The sequence below is a fragment of the Spinacia oleracea genome, chromosome 3 (genome assembly GCF_020520425.1).
Source record: "Spinacia oleracea cultivar Varoflay chromosome 3, BTI_SOV_V1, whole genome shotgun sequence".
Classification (NCBI taxonomy): domain Eukaryota; kingdom Viridiplantae; phylum Streptophyta; class Magnoliopsida; order Caryophyllales; family Amaranthaceae; genus Spinacia; species Spinacia oleracea.
The window spans coordinates 9,914,127-9,940,966 of record NC_079489.1 but is presented as its reverse complement, the minus strand read 5'-3'; the positions used below and the strand labels follow the sequence as shown (position 1 = coordinate 9,940,966).

Sequence of the window (26,840 nt, the reverse complement as noted above, 5' to 3'; positions counted from 1 at the left end):
TCGCTCAACACCTGCTTCCGGTTCAATTTGGACAAAAGGTCAGCATCCAAAATCTCAACCGACTGAGTAGGCTGTTCAGCAATCCTCTTTCCAGCGCCAGATGTCTGCAAGGGCTTGTCGACGCTGGCGTAGACGTCTTTCACCTTCTCCTGCGCTGTCTTCGCAGCGTCATTTTTCGACCGTTTGGGAGAACTGGCCTTCGCCTGGCTGGAAGACCTCTTCCGAGTAGCATGTCCCCCCCGACCGGTAGGAAGAGAAGCAAACCTGCCAGTAGTCATTTCGTCTTGGGCTGAGGATGTAGCCTGGTCAGCTGCCGGAACCTTTGTTCGAACAACGCGAGGAACAACACCTCGGTCCACAACGGCAGAAGGAGTCACAAAGCTGGCTGACCGACCACGACAAGCTTTCGCGCAGAAAGTAGAAACAGTATAATATTTCTCGGCAGGACCCGCCGGACACTGTTCAGCAACCCTCCAATTCTTGTCAAGGCCGAGTGAAGCCTTGTTTAAAAGATGGTGCCCTAAGAAAAATAATATAAATAAATAAATAAATGAACGAGGAAGTCAGAAATTTTTTTTAACAAACGCAACACGACACAACAGAGATCCAAGAAATATAAACAAATACAGCAGATAACCAGTGCAGGCAAACAACTGCATTTACCAAGGGGATGTGTAGGTGCAAGACCAACTGCGCCCAAAGCGGCAGGACTAAGAATATAACCGGCAGGAGGAAGCCAAAAAGCCGGCAAGGTTTTAGGCTTAGACAGCCCAACGTCAACATAGTCAACCAGCAGCCTGTCGTACGCACGTTGCTCTCGGGGCCCAAGGTCGGCTTGGTCAAATTGTTCCATCCTAGGTTTAGGCTGGTAGAATGTGCGCCGAAGGGGGTAATCTTCGGGAACAGCCATGAAATAGAAGTGGTCCTTCCAGTCCTTGCAGCTGGAGAGCCGGGGGCTCACAGTCTGACGCTGACTCTTGGTAAAGATCGTCCACCAGCCGGTATCTTTCCCATCACGCTTCAGCCAGTGCAGTTTTTTGAAAAGGTTGAGGGTCAAGGGCCACTGTTTGAATGAAAATAACCAAGTGTACGCAACCAGATTGCGAATAACTATGGGCGATAATTGAACGAGGCCGACATTCCAGGCCCGCAGAACCTTCTCAATGAACGGGTGCAAGGGAAAGCGCAACCCATAGTCGAACATCTTCGTGTATACAACAACATGACCTACGGGACAGTCGGCCACCGTTTGCTCTTCTTTCGGCACAGTCAACTTGTAGCCCTCAGGTAAACCCAAAAAGCGACCACCAACCTCAGAATGCCGGTTGGCAACGGCCTCTTTTACAAAGTCACTATCTATCTCAGTGGTGAGGGCAGCAGAATCATTAGGGGGAGGGGCCGGAACCAAGAACGCGGCAGCCTCACCTTCGAAATTCACATCGGCGTCTAAGGCCTCTTCTTCAAACACTTGCTGCAAAATCGCAGCATCCTCCTCATCTTCATCAGAGTCGGCAATGGGCGGCGCCTTTAGCCCGGGAGACCCAGACTCAGAAGACTCCAGTATGGAGTCGCCAGGGGTGGAAGGCACATCACCACTAACGGCGGCATCAACCTCACCCGCATCATGGACGGCAGGATCCTTCCCGGCCCGTCGATTACTTGTAGACGGCTCGGCGTCTGACGGCATGACCCTAGAAACATATATATTGCCGATGTTAGTACCGTACTCCCCAAGACCAGAGCCGCCAGGCTGAGTAAATTCCCGATAATCCCGCAAATGGTACCTAACCGAAATCGGATCTACGTCTAATATCGGCTCCCCAGCCGGCACGTTATGCTCATTCGGCCTAAGCTCTCTCTCCATTCGTGCCCGCGGGCCATGTAGCTGTTGTGAGCGAGTAAACTGAGCCGCAGTCATGGGTATAAAAGGGCCGGTAACAGGATTCCCACCTATAAACTCCGCAAAAGGAGGTGGCGTGTTCGATTTTACCCCCCACCCAGCATTCTTAGCATTACTAGCGGCCGTATTCCCGTCCATATTTAGTTCTATACCAGAATCGCTACTTGTGTCTGACAGATCTATCACGTTACTAACCCCAACCCTACCAGTCATGTTTTGGCTACCCCCACTCAAAACGCATGCAAGCAAAGAACATAAACACCCGACAAAAAGAGAAAGTAAGACCAGAAACCGTACCTAATTCTGGAAATTCACTCTCAAACAGCTGCAAAGTCCCTCAAACAACCCAACTGAAAGAGCAACACGAGAAAATCAGACAGCCAAACCTTAACAAAACAGCAGACAACCTAAAAAAAAAAAAAAAAAACCAGACTAAGTTCAAAACTTACCAAGAGAGACAACCAAACCCCAACGGAAAAGTACGGCAGGAAGAAACGGACAAAAATTAAGAGGAAAAACAAGAGAGAGAAAGAGAGCAAATTGGCAGCGCGAAAATTGGCAAAGGAAAATAAGAAAGAGCGGAAATGAAGAAAAAAAAAGAAGAAACGGTTATTTAAAAGAACGAAAGGAAGTTGAAACGACAAGAAGCAGATCTGGGCGGTTGAAAATATCACAACTCCCCACACTTGCCGGATGACCGACACGTGTCCAAAACACTTTTCAAAATCTCCCGCCACGCGCATAAAGAAAAATGAACCGTCACCACGTGTCAGTCAAGGGGGCTAGTCAGCCTAATAAAGTCAAGGGGGCTAGTCAGCCTAAAAAGTCAAGGGGGCTAGTCAGCCTAATAAAGTCAAGGGGGCTAGTCAGCCTAATTAAGTCAAGGGGGCTAGTCAGCCTAGAAACTCAAGGGGACTAGTCATTCAAAGAAATCAAGGATAACAGTCAGCCAAGAGAATCAAACACAAACATGGGCAGCCGGCATACAAAAAACCTTCCGCTTAAAGCAATCAATCCTTGTCCTAATGGGGGCTAGTCGTGACATCAGAACAAGTATTGAGCTAAAAACCGCACTGTAAAACAACCATCTACAGAACAATCACACCCGTGGGGTGTTGATCGTCCCCGAGGGGGCTAGTTGTATAGGGGGCTTACCCCAGCTTTCGCTTTTTTCTTTTTATCAGAGCAACTACAGACCGTAAAAACCAGCTGTAGTCACTCTGAGGGGGCTAGTTGTACGGGTAGCCCTACCGGTATGCCGGTAGGACAACCCATAACAGCTGTAACATAGACATATACTCACAAGAAGCACCAAAGGTGCAGTCGGCATCCAGGGTTTACAAACCCAGTCGGCAGTTCTCTGACATCATCTGCCTATCAGAGCCGAAAGGGAGGATCCGGAACCAACGGGTAATAACCCGGGTCCTCCGTACAAATAACCCGCCTATATATACGGACCCCCATCAATGCCAAAGGTACGCAATTCCAATCCAATCATTCTTATGAGCATTTATTACAGAGCTATCAGCATAATCTGACTTAAGCATCGGAGGGGTAATTCTCGGATCACCCCCGAGGCTAGTTAACGGCTTCACTGTGCAGGATCCAGTCAGCAGCCTCAGTCGGGAGTCAGTCATCCTTTTCCTGTTCCGAATCCGCAGCCGGAACAGTACCTAAATGAATTTTCTTTCTATATAGACTATACAAAAGATAATTGATTTAGACAGGTGCTAAATTTACTCGCATTAAATTTACCCGATCTCTAATACAAGTATGTTTTACGTTCTCCGATCAGTAGCTTGTATTACAAGCTTCCAAGTAGCTCCAGCTCATCAATAAGGATTCTTTGTTCTAAAATTACACTCCATTTTAAACAAACCTTTGTAAGGAAGAAAGTGGATGGCAGGCGGTACGGTATATTGGTATGTACATTGTACCCTAATAAGTTTGAGTGTTTGACCACAGAGACATAATTGATCCCTATTCCCTAGATAATGAATTAATGAGTAGAGTAACAATCCCAAGGGTTATTTTTTCTGGCTACTGTTGGAGGTGGTTGATTAAGAGCATTTAATGTGGAGTATTCTTGTAACATTACATTTGTAGTCCATCTACTCTTGTTGGTGGACCTTGCTTAATTTGCTCCTTTTCCCCACGTCATCGGACTAATATTAATAGAATAATAGGTCTTGCATGTATTTGGGGTCCGATAAATTTATTTGTCCATCGGGATCGGTGTTTGGTAAGTTTTCATATGTTTTGGTTTACTTTTTATATTATAAAGTAATTTTTGATTGATATATTTGTTGAAAAACTATATGATTATTTTTACGGATTTTTCATGAAATACCCCTGAGGTTTGCCTTAATGCACCAAATACCCCTAAACTTTCCAGAATGCACCAAATACCCCCGAGGTTTAGTATAAATACACAAAATGACCAAAATGCCTATTTTCCGTTAACTCCGTTAACTTATCCGTTAACTTTAACTTTTATTTTATTTTATTTTTATTTTTTCTCTTTCCTTTTTTATTTCTTAATTTTTTTCATTTGTTTTTTTCTCTCTCTCCCCTTCCTTCTTCCCTGTCCTCCATGGAAGCACCATGGAAGCCCATATCACCACCATGTTCCAATGGGATTTCTCAATTGAGAACGAAAATCATCAAATTTGCATCTTAATCTAATTGTTTGTTGGGAAAAGAGAGAAAATCTTTGTTGTTGTTTGATGGGTATGAAGATGGTGATTAAATTCCTGTGAAGTTGTGGAGGTGGAAGCAACTGGCTTCCATGGCAGGAAGAAGGAAGGGCCCTTCTCTTCCTCACCACCACCACTAAACACCGTCCCGCTAACCCCTTCTCTTCCTCACCACCACCCCACACCGCCACCGACACCAGCCCTGCTCTTCCTCACCACCACCACACACCGCCTCGCTAGCTAACCCCTTATCTTCCTCACCACCACCCCACACCGCCACCGACACCAACGCCTTCTCTTCCTCACCACCGACACCATCCCGTCTCTTCCTCACCAACACCACACACCGCAACCAACACCACACACCGCCACCAACACCAGCGTGCTCCAGCGGACCAAAGGCATGCCCAGATCGTCGCGAGAAACTTTGCAGCAGATCTGAGCCTCGGTTTTGGTCTTGTTCAATCGATTTGGGTGTGTGAGAGAAGGGAGAAAATGGGGTTTTGAGTGATGGGTTTGAAGAAGGGATTGGAGAGAAAGAAGGTGGTGAAGACAGAGAAAATCGAGAGAAGAGCAGCAATGGAGAATCCAAAAAAAATTGGGGGTAATTGATTTTTGATTTTTGATTTTTTTAGATAATAGTTAATTAATTTGTTAAGAGTTTAATTAATTTAATTAAGGTTTATTAATGTAATTAAGGGTTAATTTATGTAATTAAGGGTTAATGTTAGGATAAATAGATAAAACGATTTATTAAGGGCAAAAAGGTAAACATACGCTAACGGGGACTTAACGTTCGTTAGCCTTTTGGGCATTTTGTGTATTTATACTAAACCTCGGGGGTATTTGGTGCATTCTGGAAAGTTTAGGGGTATTTTGTGCATTAAGGCAAACCTCAGGGGCATTTCATGAAAAATCCGTTATTTTTATATATTTATGACTTATGAGTGATTTTGAAGGGTTATTTTCTTCAGAAACAAAAAAATTATCACTATAACCTGATTTAAATACAAAATAATTTTTACTTATATCGGGGTAACTTTATATCTGTGTTACAATATTAATTAAACACATGGTGTAATTAAGAATCCGTGGACTCATATAGTCATATATTTCCTCCTTTTCACGGATGCATCATTTTAACTTTATATACTGGAGTAATTTTGATCATTAATATCTTTAATTGAGCACATATTAATAAAAGTTATAAAAATTAGATATTTTGAAAATGTATACATTGAGATTAACCCAATAACAATTGAAAAATACAAAATTTGTCTAACGTATTAGTAATAACTATGATCAAAATCAGTAATAAGTTATATAAATAGTCAAAATGATGCATCTATAATCTACTTCGTATATATTATATGACCATAACTATGGATTACGGTCAAAATATACTGCCTATAATTATAGGAAGATTTGATATTGACAGTCCCAACTATGGTCACTTCACTTTTAAAGGTCCCAACTTTTGATTATTTTAGAGTGGTCTCAACTTTAAGGTGTGTTTTCCCAGAATGGTCCTTTAGTTTATTAAACTGTTAATTAAGTTGATTTAAGCATATCATACTATTCTATTTACTTCATTTAATTAAAAAATATGGTTATTGCACGAGAGATATGAGTCTTAATTAAGTTATTTAGCACTTAATTTTAACTAAGGGACCATTTTTGGAAAGGACTCTCTATAGTTGGGACCAATATGAGATAATCAAAAGTTGAGACCTTTTAAAGTAAATCGGCCATAGTTAGGACTGATAATATCAATTTTTCCATAATTATATGGTCCCCTTACCCTAGTTTTTAACATACTTTTAGGAGCTTGGAATTGGCCCCTCTATCTCTCCTCATCTCTCTCTGTGTCGCTCCTTTACTCTATATATGATACGATTAGGAGATTTGATCGAAGTGATAGAAAAATGAATAATGCTGTATATGGAATCTCTAACCGACTCGAGAAATCGACCTGAATCGACCTGTATTTTTAAGGATCCGAATCCGACTCGAGACCTGAAATGTCGTTAAAATAGAAAATCCGTAACCCGACCGTATCAAACCCGTTAAAACCGACGATCGATTTCGACCCGTTAACATGACCCGGACCCGAACCAGCTGACACCGACCGAAATATAACCGATAGCAGAACTCAGTCAACTGACCTGATCGGAAAATTACCCGAATCCGATTCAACACAGGACCCGATGTTAACCCGAAACTGATTATAACCCGATGAAACATGTTATTGACTCAACTCGTGACAACCCGTTACCTAATTTTACGGAACCTGTTGACAACCCGATATTTAATTGACCTAACCAAAATAATAACTTAGATCAAGTTAATATTATTTTATGTAATCACCTAATCTAGAACAAGTAAAAAGTGTTAAACCAAATTTAACCAAATTTATAAACGTTATTATAGGTTTAAACTTGATTAGACCTAATAGTTATTGTACTGATCTTAACCCTGTCCGATAGTGAACCTGACCTAAATTTTAACCGACCTAATAATTATCGGATCCGAACTTGATCCGAACTGCTACAAGTCTGACTCAAACCCGACTCGTTAAGACCCGAACCCGAAATTGTACCCGACTAGAAAAGACCGACTCAAACCCGACCCAAACCCGACCTATACCGAAATGAAAAAATAATCCGACAAATAATCAACCTGACCGAACCGACCTGAACCCGAGCTACACCCGGGTGATAAACCGACCCGACCAGATCATGCCCCGAGACCGAGATGACCCGACTCGGACTCAAATCGAGTAACCGTTTTAACAGTTCTACTATAGGGGCCGAATATATGATCTTGGTCAAGGTTCAAAATCAAATATTGTCTTCAATCTTTAAAAAAACGGGCGATAAATGAATAGCTCACCAACTTTATGAAGTATTTTTGTTAATCTCATTCTATTTCTTCAATATAGGATTATACTCTTAATTAACAGTTCCTGTACACATCTACTTTATATCGTACTTTTGGAAACCTACCAATCCACCATGTATCACCACTTAGTCACCCAATTACATCGATCTTCAGTAGTAATAACAACCACCGTTTATAGCCAATTAAAGAGGTAGGTTTCGTCGTCCATAATCCATATGCATGGGTTAAAGTTATGCATGCACGTCACGCTTCACATAAATCACATTATATTCATGCACCCCGGCCCTATACATATATTGTCTATTATACATTGTCTTCATCTTACAAACTACTATACAGCTATACTCCTACCTAACCTTATATTCTCTCCCTCCTCGCCTGAAATGGTAAATCTATCCCTTCTCATCCGAAATGATGAATTAGGTTTGACCTCTCAAAAGGGTTACCTACCTGATAATCTTGAGCCCAACCCCACTCTATCTGAAAAATAGCGAGTTTAGGGAAGATTTTTAGGCCCGCCTCAACCCGATTTTAAAACTTTTTTGATCAGTTTGGCAATTCAAAATTAAAACTTAACTTAGTTATAAAATTGACCCGATTCAAAAATGTCCAGAAAGCCACATATGTTTGGATTGAAATCACACAAAAATGGCCCGAAGGTTGCCCCGTCCAAGGTAAACTTGTTTGGTGTGCAACCCTAAAATCCGGTTCGTAACTTAAGTTCGTAGCCACCGGATGAAAAACTCTTGTAATATGTTTGGTATTTTAATTTAAATTCTTGCCCCTTTCTTAAAAAAACAAAACAGTACAAAACAGTATCAATTGCAAATAGTTGAACCGTTGAAGGGGGGCGGGATTCGAACTTATGACTTATTATATACATGCACTCAGTTTTAACCACAAAGCCAAGTTATCATAGGGTTCAAATAATTAAGTAACTAACTATACTCCAAGTTCTATATTTCTATATGTAGCTAGAGAAACATGCCTAGCTAGTTCTATACTCCGTATGTTTTAAAACGTAACATTAGGTATGACCTATTGGCGGCAAAACAAAATCCATGATTAATGTTTGCAATTGATCAATCATTCGAATTCCTACCTACCTTAACCAAATTAAGATGAATTAGTCAAATTATTTTTAATAACTTATCACCCATTCATGCATATATAAAGGATTATTAATTAATTATTAGGTTATATATTGTACGTACGTACCTGGCATATAGCATTAATGTTTTTTAAACTTTTTTTTTTCCTGTTTTTTTAATCAATTGCTTCTTTGCACATATATGGGCCTTTCGATTTATTAATGATATAGACCATCCAAGTTTTTCCTACCTAAAATCAAGTTTTTCTGTTTGTATGTTTATATGCTTTTATAGATTATGTTTTGAAATGTGTCGTAATCAAGTTAACTAACTAAATGATTGAAATTCCCTCCAATTGCATGTCAACCATGTCACCTTAATTACTTTTGATATTATAATATTTAATTCTCCATTATTTTCAATTTCATGCCTTTAAATTACATACTATATATCCATACTAATAATTGGTTGGTTGTCTATTTTCATCTAAGAGTGAATGTATCCAGACTCTCGATATATAAACAACTCGAGCTTGGACTTGGATATAGTTTGTTTATGATTGTTTGTTCAAAAAATGAGAAGAGTTTGAACAAAATTTGAAACCCGTTTAATAAATGAGTTAAACGTGTCATAGATAAACTCGTTTATTTTCGTTCATGAACAACTCGTTTATTTAATCTGTAAACAATCTCGTCTATTTATGTTCTTGAACAGATTCTTCATAACCATCATAGTAGGACCAATTTACCATACCTAAAATTTTCCGGTTTAGATATAAAAAAACACAATTGACTTTAACCTCCAAAAAGTAAAGTGAAAAACAACATATATTTGACTTAGATTTTCAATCAAATGTTTAAACCCAAAATTCTTAAAAGAAAAAAATTAACTTAGTTATGAACTATACTCGGTGAATAAACAAGTCGTTAACGATATCTCCTTAATAAACTGAATTTGAACAAATCAGTTAGCTCGATTGAATGCTCGAGCTTGAGCTCGAATTCACCTAAAATAAATTAACATAAATATGAACATGAACAAAGTAATATTCAACTCTGCTCGACTCGTCTACACTCATTTTATCGGTTCTATTCCAATAAGTTTAATTAGTCAGATTTATTCAGCCTAAATATTAAATATTTATTCAGTCTAAAGAGTAAGTCACTAGTGACGAATAAGGATTTACAGAAGAGAGAGTTAAGTTGTAAAATGCATGGTAAAGTGGTAGAATCTTTTATTAAACGTGTGGGCTAAGTCAACAAATATGTGTACTAATCCGTGTTGGCGAAATGGAGAAGAACAAAGAACTTTTGGTGAGAAAAAAAAAGGATAAAGTTACCGTTTTGGCTTTAAAATTCAAGATTATTATACTTGTCATTTTGGCTTTAAAATTCGAGATTATTTATACTCCGTATATAATGAGTATCCAATTTAAGTCAAAAGAAAATGGAAACACATGCACGTACCTTTTGGACTTTCCATGCACCGCACACAAGTGTGGAATTTCCACATGAGCCTTGAAAACTTTCCGGCCAAGAGGTGCATTGATAAGCATATATAGACTGCCCACAATTATAAATTTCATTAACCTTAATTTCTTCATGTGAAAGCTAACTTAGAAAGCAGCAAGGATCATTAATCTATCTTTATACTTGTATTACAAAGTTAAATGGCTTCTACCTTTTAAAAAAATAAAAATAAAAATAAATTACAGGACTTATAATTTCTAAAGGTATTTGACTATTTATTCCCTCATTTGAATTTTTTTATTGCGCTAACATCTTTAATTTTTAATTATTTTATTTTGTTTGGTTGGGTGAGAGATGAAAAGCAATTTTCCATAATTCACTCAAAGGTAGAAAAACCTTTTCCATTTGAAAAAGGGAGAAACAACTTTTCCTCCTTACCTCCCTTCTTTCTTTCCCTTCAATCTTCACTATCTTCCGGCCTCAGTCCTGGCATTTTGAGGGCCCTATGCGAAATTAGTGACCAGGACCCCTTCCGAAATGATTCGTCTTTAACTGAAATAATATCATAATTTTTTGTTAAATCCATTATATTTTTTAATTCAAATCAATTGCAGGATCCTAAAATTTCAAAATCCTGCTCTAGTCGATCTCTTGAAATATTTCAATAAAGTAAATACCTACTTAATTACAAGATAATTAATAAAGAGATTTTTTTCTTTTTAAAATGAAGGTTCATTTTGAGCATATAAAAGTATAAGTTAATTTTGTCATCATTAAAATTTGATATCTATTTTAAAACTTATAGACCCATAGTCCATCAAATAATTATTTTTAGCCCACATATAGTTACATCAATTAGATCTGGGTACTAAAAGTCAAATACTACGTACATAAACTCAACGTAAAACTTAATTATCTTGTAAGGATTAAAGGAGAGAGATAATACAAATAAAGGGTTTAAATAGTTGAGACACTATATGTACAAAGTATTATTAAACAGAAAATTAGTTGATAAAAGATAAATTTAAGTAAAAAAAATTAATTACTATACAAGCTAACAAACACAAAAATATTGACAAAGTTAAAAAAAGAAAAAGAAAAGAGTTGAACGAATAAACAAAATATTAAAGATAGTAAGGGGGAGTTAAACACTAGACATGTGGTAGGTATCAATGCTCTAGCACCTACTTTCTACCAATAAGCCAAATAAATAACATGTGAATTTAATGTGTTGTTTATTACTAGTACTAATTTACTTGACAGACTATTATTTTGGGCCACTTTTCGCCATGGGCCCTAGGCGGTCGCACCCGCCTACCCCCTAGGACCGGGTCTGCCATCTTCTTTCCATTTTCTTTTAAGGAACCAAACAAATTAAGGAAAACTAGTTTGAAATTCTTTATTCGTAAAATCATTTTGCAATGAAAAAGTTTTACATCAAACTAAACGGAGCCTAAATGTAAAAATCGAGGTGTTTGTAAAAGCTACTCCCCCCGTATGTAATTAAAAGATACACTTTCCATGATCGGCCGTATTTAGTTAAAAAATACACTTTCTATTTTTGGCATGTCATGATCCCCACTTCCAATTATATTAATATTCTCTCCCTTCCGTGGTCCCCACGCTTAGCCACATCCTCTTTTTACTACAATAAATAAATCAACCACTATCAATTTTTTACAATAAAATAATAACCCAACACCTCACATTCATCTTATTTTAATAAATCAACCCACCCTTCTAAAACTACGTGCTGGACAAACTGTATCTTTTAATTAAATACAAAGGGAGTATTATATTCCCTTCGTAATATTTTTAAAAGATACACCTTTTTTCTTATTCAACTATATTTTATATGTACCAGTAGATGAAAGCATCATAAAACAATCCCTACCATTGTAAAATTTAAACTGTATAATTTGTATTCACATTCATTAAAAAATCATAAGCTGAGCATTAAGCCTACAACTACCAACCACAACTTTGCCTCAATATTGTGCAGGCAAATATAAAAAAGCAAATTGTTACAAAACAAACCTCAAATTGTTCCCGGGCATAAGCACCATAGACACGTTTCTTCCTTATTGTACTAAAATTCATTGGGTCCTCAATGACTTCATGGTAGTCTGGAACTGGAAGCTGCCACAAGAAAACAGACAACACATTCAAATAAGAATCAACTGGCAACAACTGCCATGAAGACTTTAAACAACATCAATTACCTGAAATTATGATGAACAACTATCACTTCTTTGGGATTTGAGTTGATGTTGGCTCTTGTTTACTGATTTCCACAAAAAATTGCTAAACGTTGGAGAATTGGAGATGACTGGCAATATCCGCTAAGAAATTTGAGAGACATGAAACTTAGGTTTTTGCTCCCATTTTTTTGTTCTGTTGAAGCGCGCAAATTATCTCCAGATTTGAAGGATGAGAAACACTAGTAGAAAAAAGGTCATAAGCCTCACCTTAAATGTGTCACTTTTTTAAAAAGTGCCACATTTGACCATTAATTAAAAAAAAAAACTTGATATATGTGGAACTTCAAATAAAAGTGCCACATATGAACACTAAATATGCCAAAGGTGACACTTATCTTTCAAGTGCCACCTTTTACCCCCCCCCTTTTGCGAGGTCATTGTTTTTTTATAACCTTTTCCCACATTCCTACACCTACCAAATTATTGAATTTTTTTTTCATTTTTTCATTTTCATTTCTCTCCCCTCCCACTTCTTTGGCTCTTCTCTCCCCCTCAAATCTCCTCAAACCCTAAATTCATGGATGCTACACCAATTCACGAATGCTATCTCTCTTCCTCCTCAATCGACGGTGATCTCTCTCCCTCCCCAAACGTCTGAAACTCTCTTCTTCCTCAAGCACTCTGCCTCTTTCGTCAAAATCTATTATTTTTGCCCGTCAACAGTCTACTTTTTTGTTTGAAATTCATTTTTTGATACGGAGTATATTGGGTTTATGTTTGTGTAATTAAGGATTTACTTATGTTCAGGTGAATTGGCGGATCAATATTGACTTGTGTAAATTAATTATCAATATTTCAGTTTAGATTTTTTTAATTGCCCAAAGCATTTTTTTTTGATGTTGTTGATTTTTGTTGTTGTTGTTGTTGTTGTTGATTAAATGTTAAATTGATGAATTCGACATTTGAATTGTGAATCAGGAATTCAAGTATTGTTCTCTTGAGATCCTCTGGTGCAATGTGATTTTGGATTTGCTTAAATTTTTAATTGGTTTGATGGGTGTTTGATTGTTTTATGGTGTGTTGTTGCTATTGTCCAAGTTTTTTTATGATTATCTGAAGTGAAGGGTGTTTGAGGATTTGCAACTCTTATCTTCTGATTGCGTTTATCTCAGTGATCTTTAGTTGGGATGTGTTGGTTCTGAGTATTCATTTTCCATTGTGATTTCAGGTTGTTGTAGTTTAGAGAATTCGTTAAATATTCTTTTAGAATGAACATCATGCAGTAATACGTTCTTTGTAATTATTTTTGTGGAAAGGGGGGGGGGGGGGGTTTAGGGGTAACATTTGTATTTACTCTTACTCAAAGTTGGTTCTAATATGTTTAGCGCATTCTGTCCTGCTCATATCACTTAGTTTTTGGTTGTGTCAGCTGTTCTTAGTTGCTGTTTCTAAGTACTAGCAACATTATGATTGTATGCACTCATGATTGTAGAACGTTTGCGGTTTTCCTCCAAGATTAACACGACACCAATGATTGTATGCACTCACAAGACTCGATTGTAGAGCAGAATATTTGTCCAACATAAAAGAGAGAATTTGAGAGTGAATGAGTTTTCACTTTCTGTGTAGTTGTTTATGAAAAACCAAAGAGAAAATTATGTATTGAGAGTTTCTGGGAACGTGCGCGCGTGTGTGTTATGTGTCCACCCATACCACTCTCACACTTTCTTAAACAAGTACTGCACTCAAGCCCCCAAATACAAACAAGGAATAAAGTTGACATTTTATCAATGTGAGACTTTTCCCCTTCTCACTTTTTATACTCTTTTCTTTTGCACTTTCAACAAGAATTTCTAACACACATTTCTCAGAGGGAGTGACTTGATTAAGAGGCAGCCCATAGTGATACACTTTTTATTTTTTGCATGTCATGGTACTCGTCTTACAATTATATTCATCCTCTCTCTCTCTCTCTCGTGATCTCCACACTTACTCACATGCTCTTATTTTAATTCACCCACTATCAAATTTATCTTATTTTAATATATTAATCTATTCTCTAAAACTTACGTTTCGTTTAAAGTATACTCCGTCCGTCCAGAATACTTATAACGCTTTCCTTATAAAGTCGTCCCGGATTACTTGCACCGTTTCTATAAATGGTAAACTTTTATAAATATTACACCAACTATCCCCTTCACATGTCATTTTGTGGTCCCATGCACTCTCCCCCCTTACCCCCCTTTAAAAAGTTTACACATATCTCTATCTATATTAAAAATTACCCCACTATGAACTATCATCTAATTAAATAATAAGTCAATTACTTTGTATTAAACTCTGTGTCGGTCAAACTGGTTCAAGTATTCTGGGACGGAGGGAGTATCTATTAAAAAAATACGGAGGGACTAACAAAGAAGTTTTATTGAACTTCGAATGTTAATTATATACTGTGTATTGAACACTTTATTGATTCAAGAATCAGGGGCAGATCTTTGTTAAGGCTGGGGTGGGCCTGGCCCCCCGGTAGAAATTTTTTGTAGTGTAGTTTTAGTTACGCCCCCCCCTAAAATTTGTGTATAATTGTATAATTATATATTATATTGGTCAGGGCCGGCTCCGGTGATTTGGTGGCCCTGTGCTAAGCTTATCAATGAAGTTCATATGAGGCCCCTCTTTGCTTTGTCAAATTTCTTGCAATAATAACAGTCAAATTTTCCCTCTTTGATGGATAACTTTTAGGTGGATTTTTTTAGAAAATGAATTAAATGGATTAATAAATAGGAAAATAAAGATGAACAATACTAATTCAAAATTCACATACTACACGCTTCAATTTGCAATTAAATTAAACAAATTCTACAACATCAATAACAATCAAATCGAAAAAATTAAACCCAAAATCTTCAATAAACCCTACCTAATTGACCAAATTCCACCGGCCTTCATTTCTACTCGGCGTTCCAAATCCATCCAAATACACCGCCTTGACCATCGAACTTCGACGAATTTTCTCAGATGAATTACTGGATTTCAAAACCCTAACCGAAAATTGAAATCCAAGAATTACAATTAAGAGCAACAACAACAAGTCAACAACAAAACAATTAAATATTGAGGTTCTAGCATAAGAAAATTACCTGGAGACTTGAAAGGAAGAGAGAGAAAGTAAGAGTCGAAGGAGCGAGAAGAGGAATGGTGGTCGAAGATTCAAGCGTGGAGTAGTTGACGAAGGCTGTAATTGACTAATTTTAGGAAATGACAATGGGAAGGAGAGAGAATTTGAAGAGTTTTTTTTTTGTGTTTCCATGTTTTTGATTCAAGAAGTTACGGGAAAGGGAGAAGTTATGGGAAAGGGAAGAATTTTTTTTTTTAGTTTTAACCTTTTAACCCAATAGTGTGTAATTTTTTTTGGGCCCCCAAAATTTGGGGTCCTGTGCTGTGTATCCGACCAGACCACCCTATGGCCGGACCTGATAATGATTACTTAATTTTATTCTACCGGCCCCCTCGTAAAATCGTTCAAGATCCGCCACTGTCAAGAATTATTGGGTTGACATTAGAGGAGTTCTCGCCCGATAAGATGCTTAATCATACTTTATTTAAAAAAAATAAAAAAAATTCAAGCAACTTTTACCTTGGTCTCCAAGTAAATTGACCTGCAGGCTGCAAGTTCATAAGATAGTAGTCAAAGTGGGGGCTTTTTTTTTTACTTATAATATAATGTTGTGGACACCTTAACTTATGAACAACTTCTCCACATGGGATTGCCGATTGCGGGCTGGCCTGCTTGGCACTGCGATTAAGGAAAAACAAAGACAATTAAATACTACGTTCTTGTCAACTTTACCCTTACTTCCATGAGATTTCTTCTGCATTTCTGTTGCCTTTGTCTCTCATCACTATTTTCGATCAGTTCTTAAAACATGGTTGACTTATTTTTCTTTTAAAACCGCTCTTAAAATATGGTTCTACTTCAACAGTTCAATTTCAGTGTATATAGTCCCCATAATTTACCTCCACTTTATCTACCACCAATAAACTAGTTACAATTTAGATGGTAAACAAATTGTGCAGCGAACAAAAATGCAGGATGCTTTTAAAGAACACAAATGCTTGTGTAAAATAACGTTATTTTATGTTAAAAGTATGGATAGATTTTATATTTACAGTTTTAATAAATAAAAAATTACGTGTTTAGCATAATGTCATATTCCCATACGTATTCACTTGAATCACTTTTATATTTTCGGTGCACTATTGTCATTGTCCACGAAGAATTAAACCACAATGAAAATCTACCAACCTAATATTTTTTTTAAGGTCCTCTACGTACGTTACCAACCTATTTAACAATAATACAAACTTCTTTTTCTATATTGCGTAATAATATATCTGAGGTTAGTCAAATAATTATATATCCTTTAGATTTAAGAACATAGTAATCAAATAATTATAATCAATGTTAAATACTAACATAAGAGGCATACTTTTCTAAAGTTTATGGTGATAGAAAAGTATGCCTCTTATGTTAGTAGTTGAGTTAAGCTCTATAGGAGCGTCCTTATACAGTTATACCATACTCCGTTGAGGAATTAGCTTAATAACTTATATACACCCGTAGTAATGACAATTTATCAAATTATCTTGGGTCGCACTCATTAAGAAGGAAGCGAGTTATCCACTTTGAATCTGAGAGGTAATTTCCATCCCAAAATCAATTATTAATAGATGAATAATTCCTCTAACCTTATATGTCCGTTTTTAATTGTTACTGATCCCCCTTCATCCCCTTTTAATTTTTTTAGGTATTCCGTTTAAAGAGTCCCATTTAATCTTTATGTTTGGTATATTTCTTTTTATATTATAGCATTAATGTCCTAATTATTTTGTCAAAAATTGTGCAAGTGATTACTTTAATCAATTAAATCCACGTGGGCACTAAACCTTTGACACTTTCCTATTGAGACATTAAATATTTAACAGTTAACCGATATCATATTTTGGATAAAAGTGATAACATTCTCAATAGACGTAATTTGCGTTGTTTAAAGTAAAAATAAAAATCTTTATCAACATTAATTAATGGTTAAATTGATTGCATGATACCAAACGTAAAAAATAAATTAATGTGCATATTTTGAGATTAACCCCATGTCTACACTTTGAATTCTCGGGCTGAATCCATGACTCATGAGTCATGAGACTCACGAGGAGAGATGAAAGAGGCAAGTAATTATGTTTTGGGCTTTAAAGAGCCCATTAACTGTATGGATAAAAAGTAGCCCAATGGCCCAATGCATGAAAAGCCTGGTTGCTAGTATTGCTACACTAGCGAGTCAAACTGTCCAACTGTCCTTATCCATTTTAAAAAACGGATATAACCTCTGACTAAGCTCCGTGTAGTCCAGTCTACTTGGCATTTTTCTGCAACACTTTTTAACAACACTTCTCTTGTTTTTCATCTTTCCCCCCAAATCTCTGATTTTTCTCAATCCAAAATTTCGAAACCCTAGAAATCATCTCTAATCCAATTCAAGAAGATGAAGATAATGGTAGCAATTAAGCGTGTCGTCGATTATGCCGTCAAAGTTCGAGTTAAACCTGATAAGGTAATCTTAAATTCCAAAACAAAATTGAATAATTTGGATGATTATTAACGTTTGAAGTTCGAGAAGTTTTTTACTTCAATTGTCATAGCATTATGAAAATTCTAGTTTTTTTTGATGCATTTTCGCACTATTTGGATGAATATTGTGGTTTATTGAATTTTGATTTTGATTTTGTTGTGATTTGATTAGAGTGGGGTGGAAATGAAGAATGTGAAAATGTCGATGAATCCGTTTTGTGAGATAGCTCTAGAAGAGGCGCTTCGAATTAGGGAGGCTGGGTTGGCGTCGGAGGTGGTGGCAGTGAGCATGGGACCAGCGCAGTGTGTGGATACTTTACGAACGGGTCTAGCCATGGGTGCTGATCGAGCTATACATGTCGAATGGTCTTCAGCGGAACGTCTGTACCCTTTGAATGTTGCCAAGTTGCTTAAGGCTCTTATTGATGATGAGAAGCCGGGGCTTTTAATCCTTGGCAAACAGGTTAATTACTCATTTTTTGTGGTTAATTTCTGTCTTTTTTCATTTGATTGTTGTTATTTATGTTGCATTTCTTGATAATGTTTGGGTTAGAATTAATAAATTTAGATGATTGGAAATGATATGGGCCAGGGTTGGAGGGAAATTTGGAGGTTAAAACTGCGGAATAGATGTTGTTGTAAATGGAATTGCGAGTGTGATTTTTTTGTTGCTCTGTTGTTTTAATGTTGAAATATTAAATTAAATCTATCCACTGTATTTTCCACTTATTCAAATTTTCGCTATGTGGCTCTCTATTAGAAGGGACTGTTTTCTCCACCTTGTCTGAATTTCATCTACTCGAGACTTGACTCAGTGGTTAGCTTGTAAGCCTTTGCTATCTGGAACATAAACTTATGATTACTTTTAGTCATTTGAATATGTAGTTTAAGTCATTTGATTTCCGAATAAGGAATCTTGTGGTACTAAAGTCGTCTTTGGAATTTGGATATGATGGTTGTCAAGAATTTTGCAGTTGATGGTGCCTTTTTCCCTTAAGAAATGGTGAAAATGTCTAGATACAGTTGATTGATCTATTGTAATTGGGGTTAGGGCTTGTGAATAGTAAATTTGGCAAGAAATTCATTTTGAGGAGATTGAATTTTGAGAAACATTTAGGAGGAATTAGACTTATTAGAGTGGGGGGAGAGGTATCCCCCTAGGCATCAAAATAAGGAAGTTTCTGAATTGGGGAGTCATTCATATGTTAAGGATATATGTGGTGTAATGATTTTTGCATGGAATCAAATTGACAAAGGATTGAGATCTATAGTAACCTCCATATTGTTGTCAGAGTTGAAATTACAAAAACTTTATTCTTCATTTGATGCATGCAACTGGCCAACCATGCAAGTCATCTGTTAAGGATACTTGAAGTGATGCTCTAATTAATTTTGGGCCATTAAGCCTTTAAGTGGAAATATTTTAAGTTATTGGTCTGCAACTCTTCATGAGTTTAGTGGGATATATTGCGAAGGGCAGGGGGGAGGTTTGAGAGGTAAAGGCGATTGAATTTGAGGATTTTCTCGGCTTTGTCTTTTAAAATGTTTCTGTGATGTCAGGAGTTCCCTTATTGTAAGGGTTGATGCTCTTGATAGAGACAGAAAGAAATTTAGTTGAAGGAGCATATCGGAGAGGTAAGCTTTATTCCCTTTGTGAAGGATTTAAGGTTAATTGTTCAAATTTGGGCCAAAGAATTTTGTCAGGAAAGTCGGAAACATATTGCTTTCATATGCGCAATTGACGAGGATTGGAGGTGCTATGTCCTCATAAAGTTATGGTTTTAGGTGCATCACTTAAGAATTGGTTGCTTGAGTTTTGATAATTGATAATTGTTGAAGTTGTCATCAGAGTAGAAGGTTACGTTCGGGGGTATCAAACCGTAATTCATACATTCAAATGATTTTGGTATGATGTTTTGTCAGTTGTTATTGAGGATTGCATGTTAGAGTTTCTTCACGGAAGAGCCTGGCAGGGAAGGTAGGACGAATAAGGTGAATTTCACACATTAGTACAATACCCTACGTTTGGGTGGTTTTATGGTGGGGGGCGAGCAGTGAGAAGTCAGGTGGGTACGGGGGTAAAACAATTAGATGATCAAATGTTGTGGAGTGAGTCTGGATTTAAGAATTTACTTGCCGATCCTGCCCAAATGTTTAAAAAGCGCGCCGAAGCGCACGAAGCGTGCTTTTTTTGCGCTTCACTGAAATTGTTTTTTCTTTTATTTTTTATTTTTCATTGGAAGCTTCTTTTTTATGTTGTTATTGGTATTTGGATCACACTCTATTATTCCTTAACAATAGAAAGTGGGCCAAGAGTCCAAAAGGAAAGGATAAAGAAGAAAAGAAAAAGAAAATAAAAGAAGAAGACAACAGTCACAGTAGCCAGCCATAACTTCTTGATAAACACTTATGTTATCATTATCATTACCCCATTGCCTCAAAGAGGCTCCCGCAAGAAGTGGGGTACGGGGGGTCGGGTGTACACTATGTTATATTCTTTATTTTTGTTTAAACAAAGAGTAATATATTTTTGGAAGCAAATCTGATGTTTATATATTTTTGTTGTTGTTTTAGTAAGATTAACCTTTAATTTTTAAAAAATGAGCTTCACTTCGATGAAGCGCCCGCCTTGCCCTTTGCGCTTAGGCTCTAGGACTCATATCGCTTTAGTGGCCTTTGTGCTTTTTTATACACTGTCCTGTCCTGCCCTACCCTGCCTCAGTTGCATGTACTTCACCCAAAAAAATTATGTTAACATGTATCACGCCAAGTTGGTTAACATATAATTCAATTACTTGAAAAAAATGAGAGAAACAAAATAATATTTTTTTTATGGAAAGAAAAACAGAATAATTTAACATTACATATCAGCAGCCAGTTTTTTGATAGTTAAGTGTGTATTTCAATGGCCCATGGCTTGTTACTTGTTAGTGTGTGACAGTTAGCCCTTGATTCAAATTCTTCTTTTGGGGTGGGTGTACGAGGGATATGGATAGAGAGTACCAAAGTATGTGATTGATTTAGAGTTATTGGTAACAGATCAATGGGTTTACTTGGATCATCATTGTGTTGGTTCTAGAGTATTAGGTAATGAGAGCTGAGTGAAAGGAGAAGAATTCTGATTGCAAATTCTTTTGTTGTATGTGATTGATAACCGAGGCGCTGTTGTTGAAGGATGGGGATTTTTAGTAGTGGTTCTTTTCCGTGCAAGGGTTTCTCATAAAATTGGGTGGCTGTACTTGAATGATGTCTGAGATTGTGGGTCTTTACTTGGTTACAGTAGTCATTTTTAGATTTTAGTACAATCCTTTTTTTTTGGGAAGTTAGGTTGATTCTGGATTTAGTTTTGAATGTCAGTAGAATAGCAACAAAATTCTTGATTCTTAGATTTGTTTATTTCAGTTTTATCGTGAAGGAGATCGGATAGAGTCAAAGAATGTTATTAATCCCTCCGCCCCTTTTTGATTGCCCCATATTCCCTGTTGGGGTGTCCCTTTGAGATTTCTCTATATCTTAAATAATAGTTTTCCACTCTCTCTCTCTATCTCTCTCCTAATAGGTCCACTTTATCAACTCATGTGCAAATTTTACGCTTAATTCTAAATGAAGTGAATTTTGGTTATGAGGCAATCAAAAAGGAACGGAGGGAGTATATGCTTAACATAGTTGGGGTGATGGTAATGCATTGGCTTCCTCACTTATCCACCATGTCAGGATGAAGTTTGTCAGACGTGCAAGGAAAGACATTTTGGGAAATGCAGCACACATGTGTGGGCAAAATATCAGTTAGAGACTGCCGTGGGAAAGAAGTTGGTGAAATTCAGTGCATGTGAGAGCAAGTTGGTTGGAATTGGGAATTATATTTTAGGGAGGCAGTTATAACTTGTAAGAGAATGGCATGTTGATTATTCTGTTTTTTCATTTTCTCTCTCTACCTAAGTTGTATTCCAGCATTTATGATTTAATTGCATCATTCAAAGGGTACAAACTATGGGCTTTTGTTTGATCATTGATTAGTTATTTCAAGCTGAATACTTGTACTAGGAATGTAAAATTATTGATACTTAAAAGGATATATAGTGTTATCCCTCTTGTTCTGAGGATTGGTGCAACTCATGCGTGGGATTCTCATGAATTTGGTGGTGAATTTTTTCTGGAATTTTTTGAAGTATGTGAATGGATGTGTCATTATGACAGAACTATGGAACATGGAGGTTGAATTCCAGAAATATAGTGTTAGTGGACTTTGTGAAATATCCAAATACGTAAAACTTGTCAGCGCCAAAGTGAAGGGACTAGGAAGGTGGAATTTTGGGAAAGGACTAAAGTGGGATACCATTGGTGCAAGGAATTTTAAATCTAAACAATAATTAAAAATGTTGTGAGGTTTTAGGCTTTTATTTATGTATCTAGAAATGTTGCGGGGTTGCAGTAGCTTGAAACCTTTTAGTTAAATTTAGGTGTATTTTTAGTTACCTTATTATTTACATGTGTATAACTATGTAGGCTATTGATGATGATTGCAACCAAACGGGACAAATGGTGGCAGGACTGCTTAATTGGCCCCAAGGGACATTCGCATCGAAGGTATTGATAATTGAACATTTTTCTCAAGTTCACAGATAGCTTTAATGTTTAAACTGCTTGATGACTATGGCATAACTTTATTTACACATTATTCATCTCTCTTTGGTATTTTTTCCCTGCATGTAAAACCAGGATGAAAGTTGCAAGTTAATTCATGAAACGCAGGACTGATTTTACCTTCCTTGTTTCTTCCCCCAAACCAAAAGTCCATGCATATCAATGTTTTCATTGAAGGCTTATGATCCGTAAGAATCTTGTTGTCCAGACAACTCATCCAATATTTTTTTTTTTTATTGTTCAGCACTTCTGCTCATCTTAATTTATTCTAAATTGGCTCTTAAGTTCTTTCACACAGCCTCACTCAGGGGAGTAAGCATCTTTGTAGACGCCCTCACTTTACATTAGCATTTAATTGCCAAAATGCCGTTTGAATTCATCCACTTGATCTCGAAAACTTTTATCAAATACCTAATTCTTGCATAGTTGCATCTCAGTAGTTTACCCAAGTTCTATTACTCCTGGTTGGATTTTGCTGTACTTTGTGCTGCCTGGCTTTTACTGTATTGTCTCTTTATCTTATTTTTGCCTCTGACCTTTTATTTATAACTTGGCAAAGTACAAAGCTCAATGTCAGTTGTCCACTATTGTCCCTGTAGGGATGTCAATGGGGCGGGGCGGGGCGGATGCGGACGTAAGTCCTTCCTTCCCCATCCCCACCTAAAATTTTCATCCTCATCCCCGCCCCATCACCCATGGCGGGTACAAAATTCATCCCCATCCCCGCCCCAACGGGTGTAAGCTAAAATCCATCCCCGCCCCACCACCCAACTGGGTACCTATCCCCGTCTTATCCCCGCTTCATACCCGCCTAAATTTTCTTATTTAGCAAATATTTTTCATATATACGGACTAATCAAAATTAACTATAGAAAAAAAAAAACTAAAGAAACCTATATAATCGAAAAAAATACTCGTCATAACAAAAAAATCCAAACAAAAACATAAAAATCTCACCTAAATTTATATTATCACCTAAAGATGCAAATAAATCCAAACTCACCCCATTACCCATGGCGGGTATGAAGCGGGGCGAGTGGGGATGGGGCGGGGATGGGGCGGGTTCAACACAAAATCCACGCCCGCCCCATCACCCATGGCGGGTACGATTTTTATACCCATCCCCGCCCCATCACCCGCCAAACCTACCTCCATCCCCGCCTACTTGGGGCGGATGCAGGGCGGGGCTCCCGTGAAACCCGCCCCACTGACATCCCTATGTCCCTGTGTCCCATTGGCTTCAGCAACGTTGACTTTTGTACTCCTTAGTGGTGCAGTAGAGCCTCCACTAGTTAAATGTGATCTGAAAGAGCAAGGGTGGACAATCGAATTTGTCTTAGAGCAATCAGCTATACATTCAGTGGCTACAGTTGCTAATACACTGACTAAAATTGGGGTCTACGGAAGACCACATAAGCTGCAATGACAATTAGTTTAGCCTAAGAGGCGAATACTAGAAAACTGCTGAGGAGGTGATATGTAAACAAAGAGGAGAATGAACAACTGAAAGTTAATATTGACGGTTCTCGGTTCAGGTAGACACTAGACATCGACCATTGTAATAATTGGAGCATGTCATCTTTACTGGAAGTGAAACAGGATGAAATGAGACGAGGGATCTAAAAGTGAATAATACAAAGGGGAAGCAACAGAAAATGAAAAAAATTAATAATCAAAGGCAAAGTTTGAAAAGGACATGAGCCTAGACAGAAACAAACCTGGAATAGTAAGTAGACTTGATATGAATTTTATGGTTTGATGAAGCAAGCCTGAGCAAGTGATAATTATAGCCGATGGTTCTTAGTCACAATTCTCTCTTATCACCTTCGTAATCTCTATTATTATCTGAATTGTTGTATTGGAGAAATCTGTAGCTTTCTGTAGTCGAGTAATCAAAAGTAGTTTGTACTCCCTAATTTGATTTTCTTGTATGTGAACAAATTTCCATCTGCTAGTCTTTGGAAGTGAATATAGTTTCGGCTTGTTATGATGACTGGGCCACTAGGGCATTGGATACAACGTTGCAGTTAGGCGATCATGATGGTGAACTGGTGAAGGGTGAGCCATGGGACTAGGGAGCTCTGTGGCTTGCAACATATGGGGGGGGGGGGGGGTAGGACTATTGTTGAATAGGATTGTTGGGCCTCATTTATGCACTGGCAAGCTGCAGAACGAATGCCATTACTGGTTTTCTTATTGACGATATTTTATGGTCGGTCTTTTGTTCTTTTTTTAGCTATAGTAGATAACTAGATACCAACTTATGAATTTGACAAGCTCTGTTTTGATGTATCAATTTTTCTCATTAATGAAGTTTCCTCCTGTCTGATTATAAGAGTTCCTTTTTTTTAAAACTTGATGGTTTGTTATAGTAGGTTGTGCTAGATAAGGAGAAACAAACAGCAACTGTGGACAGAGAGGTGGATGGTGGAATTGAAACACTATGTTTAGACTTACCAGCCGTCATAACGTGAGCATCCTGTCCTGCTTATCTTTCTGTTCATCGTTTTACTTTACATGTCAATTCTAACCGTAGATGTTAGTTGCTTCTCGTGATTTATAATGCTTATGATTCTATACAACATTGAAGCCTGAGAGTGAATTCGGCTACTTTTGTGTAAGACCGCCTTACCGAAAATACCACTTTGATTGCTTAACTAATTAGTTCCATTGCATAACTAATGGGTTTCAGTGCTTAACTCATTAGATTCAATGTTTAACTAATTGATTTCATTGCTTAACTAATTGATTTCATTGTTTAACTATTTGATGTCATTGCTTAACTTATATGACACCAATGTGGTATTTTGTATATGACCGCCATATATAAAACCGCCTTATATAAAGTTTGTATAGTGAACTTCAGGCTGTAAAGTTGATAGAGTGACTGTAGACTAGTCAAAGCTTGTTAGTGGAATGGGCCTTTTAGATTCTTTTGTTTCTCCATGTTACATAAAAGGCAGGATGTTAAAATTGACCTTGTCTATTGCTTTTGTCAATGGGTAAAAATATCATCATCGAGTGGCTGCCACTGTTAGAAGCAGAAGTTTTGATTTTTCTTTGAGCAAACTCCCCCAAAACTACTACCCGGATAGAGTATCTTACTATCTTATAGCGCATTTGCGCTAAGAACTAAACAACACACTTTCTTTGGGAATGCACTCTCTAATCCTCGGTGTGTCCTTTTTATCTGCTTGATAACTGAATGTCTGCATAAATGCATGCCTTTTCTCGAATTACTATACCGAAGAAGAATCTTTTTTAGAAAATTAGTAAGAATCTAGCAGTAAGCATCTGTAAAGGTTCAGGTTGTAGCTTGACCTGATTTGAGAGTGACTTGTTTTTGGGTGCAGTACCGATTTAAGATTGAACCAGCCCAGATATGCTACACTTCCCAATATAATGAAGGCAAAATCGAAGCCGATAAAGAAAGTGACTCCTGAGGATCTGAATGTCCAAATAAGATCTGATATGGAAGTGGTGGAAGTTTCTGAACCTCCAAAGAGGAAAGCAGGGGTCATATTATCTTCGGTGGATGAGCTGATAGACAAGCTTAAAAATGAAGCCCGAGTTATCTGATTCTCTCTTATTTCGACATATATATGCCAATGCTATATATGGTTCAGATTCTCCCAAGTTGCACATGTTCCCTATTGAGAGTTACAGGAAACTGAGAATATGTGGGCAGAATAACTCTATTCTGTATAATGTATTTATGTATGTATGTATATTTTCTTATAAATAAAATTGATCATATTTTCAAAAGCCAACATGCAATTTTAGTTGGTCGGTCGTTTGTTGGACCATGGGAGTAGGAAGTTGTGGATTAGATGCATAATGTTCGTCGTAAACTCCATCAGCCTCCGGCATAAACTGAATTCACACACAATAGAAATAAAAATAGATACATGCTTATTATTGCTTAAGCTTAACAACCCATCTACAATTTGTTGCATAGCAACTTTACTTCCCGTTCAAGAAAACTATGTAAAAATAATAGGTTTTGCGTGCATCAGGTATACAATAAATTCTTTCCACTGTTGTTTACTTTATACGAGTATACTTTATACGAGTATTAGGTAAATGAATCTCTTTCTACTTTCCCTCGCCCTTCCTTCTTGTTAGAGCTATTGAAACCCACATTTCTTTTAAACTACGACACACCCCTCCTCAGCTTATTTCTTTAGTTTCCGTTGTTACAATAGCTAAGTGGTATAACTAATTATGGAACGTAAGAAGTAAATGTCAGTTGGACGAAAAATAATACTGTATTTTACAAGTTAGAGGGTTCAAAATAAAAGTCATTCCA

At 37.2% G+C, this 26,840-nt stretch overlaps 1 protein-coding gene and 1 long non-coding RNA gene across 3 annotated transcripts; one reads left to right on the top strand and one right to left on the bottom strand.

Annotated features, from left to right (window-relative positions):
- Positions 1-15,047: 15,047 nt before the first annotated feature.
- On the bottom strand, positions 15,048-24,921 carry LOC110802000 (uncharacterized). Of its 2 annotated transcripts, XR_002537048.2 has the most exons (4): positions 24,250-24,921; positions 15,896-16,054; positions 15,399-15,793; positions 15,048-15,299 (listed from the first exon to the last, which is right to left on the bottom strand). It is a non-coding gene; the product is annotated as an uncharacterized lncRNA (long non-coding RNA). The 2 variants fall into 2 exon arrangements; XR_008929885.1 differs by having other exon boundaries at positions 15,054-15,299; positions 15,399-16,054.
- LOC110801999 (electron transfer flavoprotein subunit beta, mitochondrial) lies at positions 17,671-26,301 on the top strand. Its single transcript, XM_022007426.2, has 5 exons — positions 17,671-17,870; positions 18,060-18,350; positions 22,394-22,474; positions 24,907-25,001; positions 25,885-26,301. The coding sequence occupies exons 1-5, from the start codon at positions 17,802-17,804 to the stop codon at positions 26,108-26,110; spliced, it is 762 nt and encodes a 253-aa protein (XP_021863118.1). The 5' UTR covers positions 17,671-17,801; the 3' UTR covers positions 26,111-26,301.
- Positions 26,302-26,840: the final 539 nt, after the last annotated feature.

Coding starts and splice junctions, on each gene's coding strand:
- LOC110801999 (XM_022007426.2), top strand. CDS start 17,802: ATGAAGATAATGGTAGCAATTAAGCGTGTCGTCGATTATGCCGTCAAA. Junction 22,475..24,906: donor AAGGGACATTCGCATCGAAG/GTATTGATAATT, acceptor TTGTTATAGTAG/GTTGTGCTAGATAAGGAGAA. Junction 25,002..25,884: donor GACTTACCAGCCGTCATAAC/GTGAGCATCCTG, acceptor TTTTGGGTGCAG/TACCGATTTAAGATTGAACC.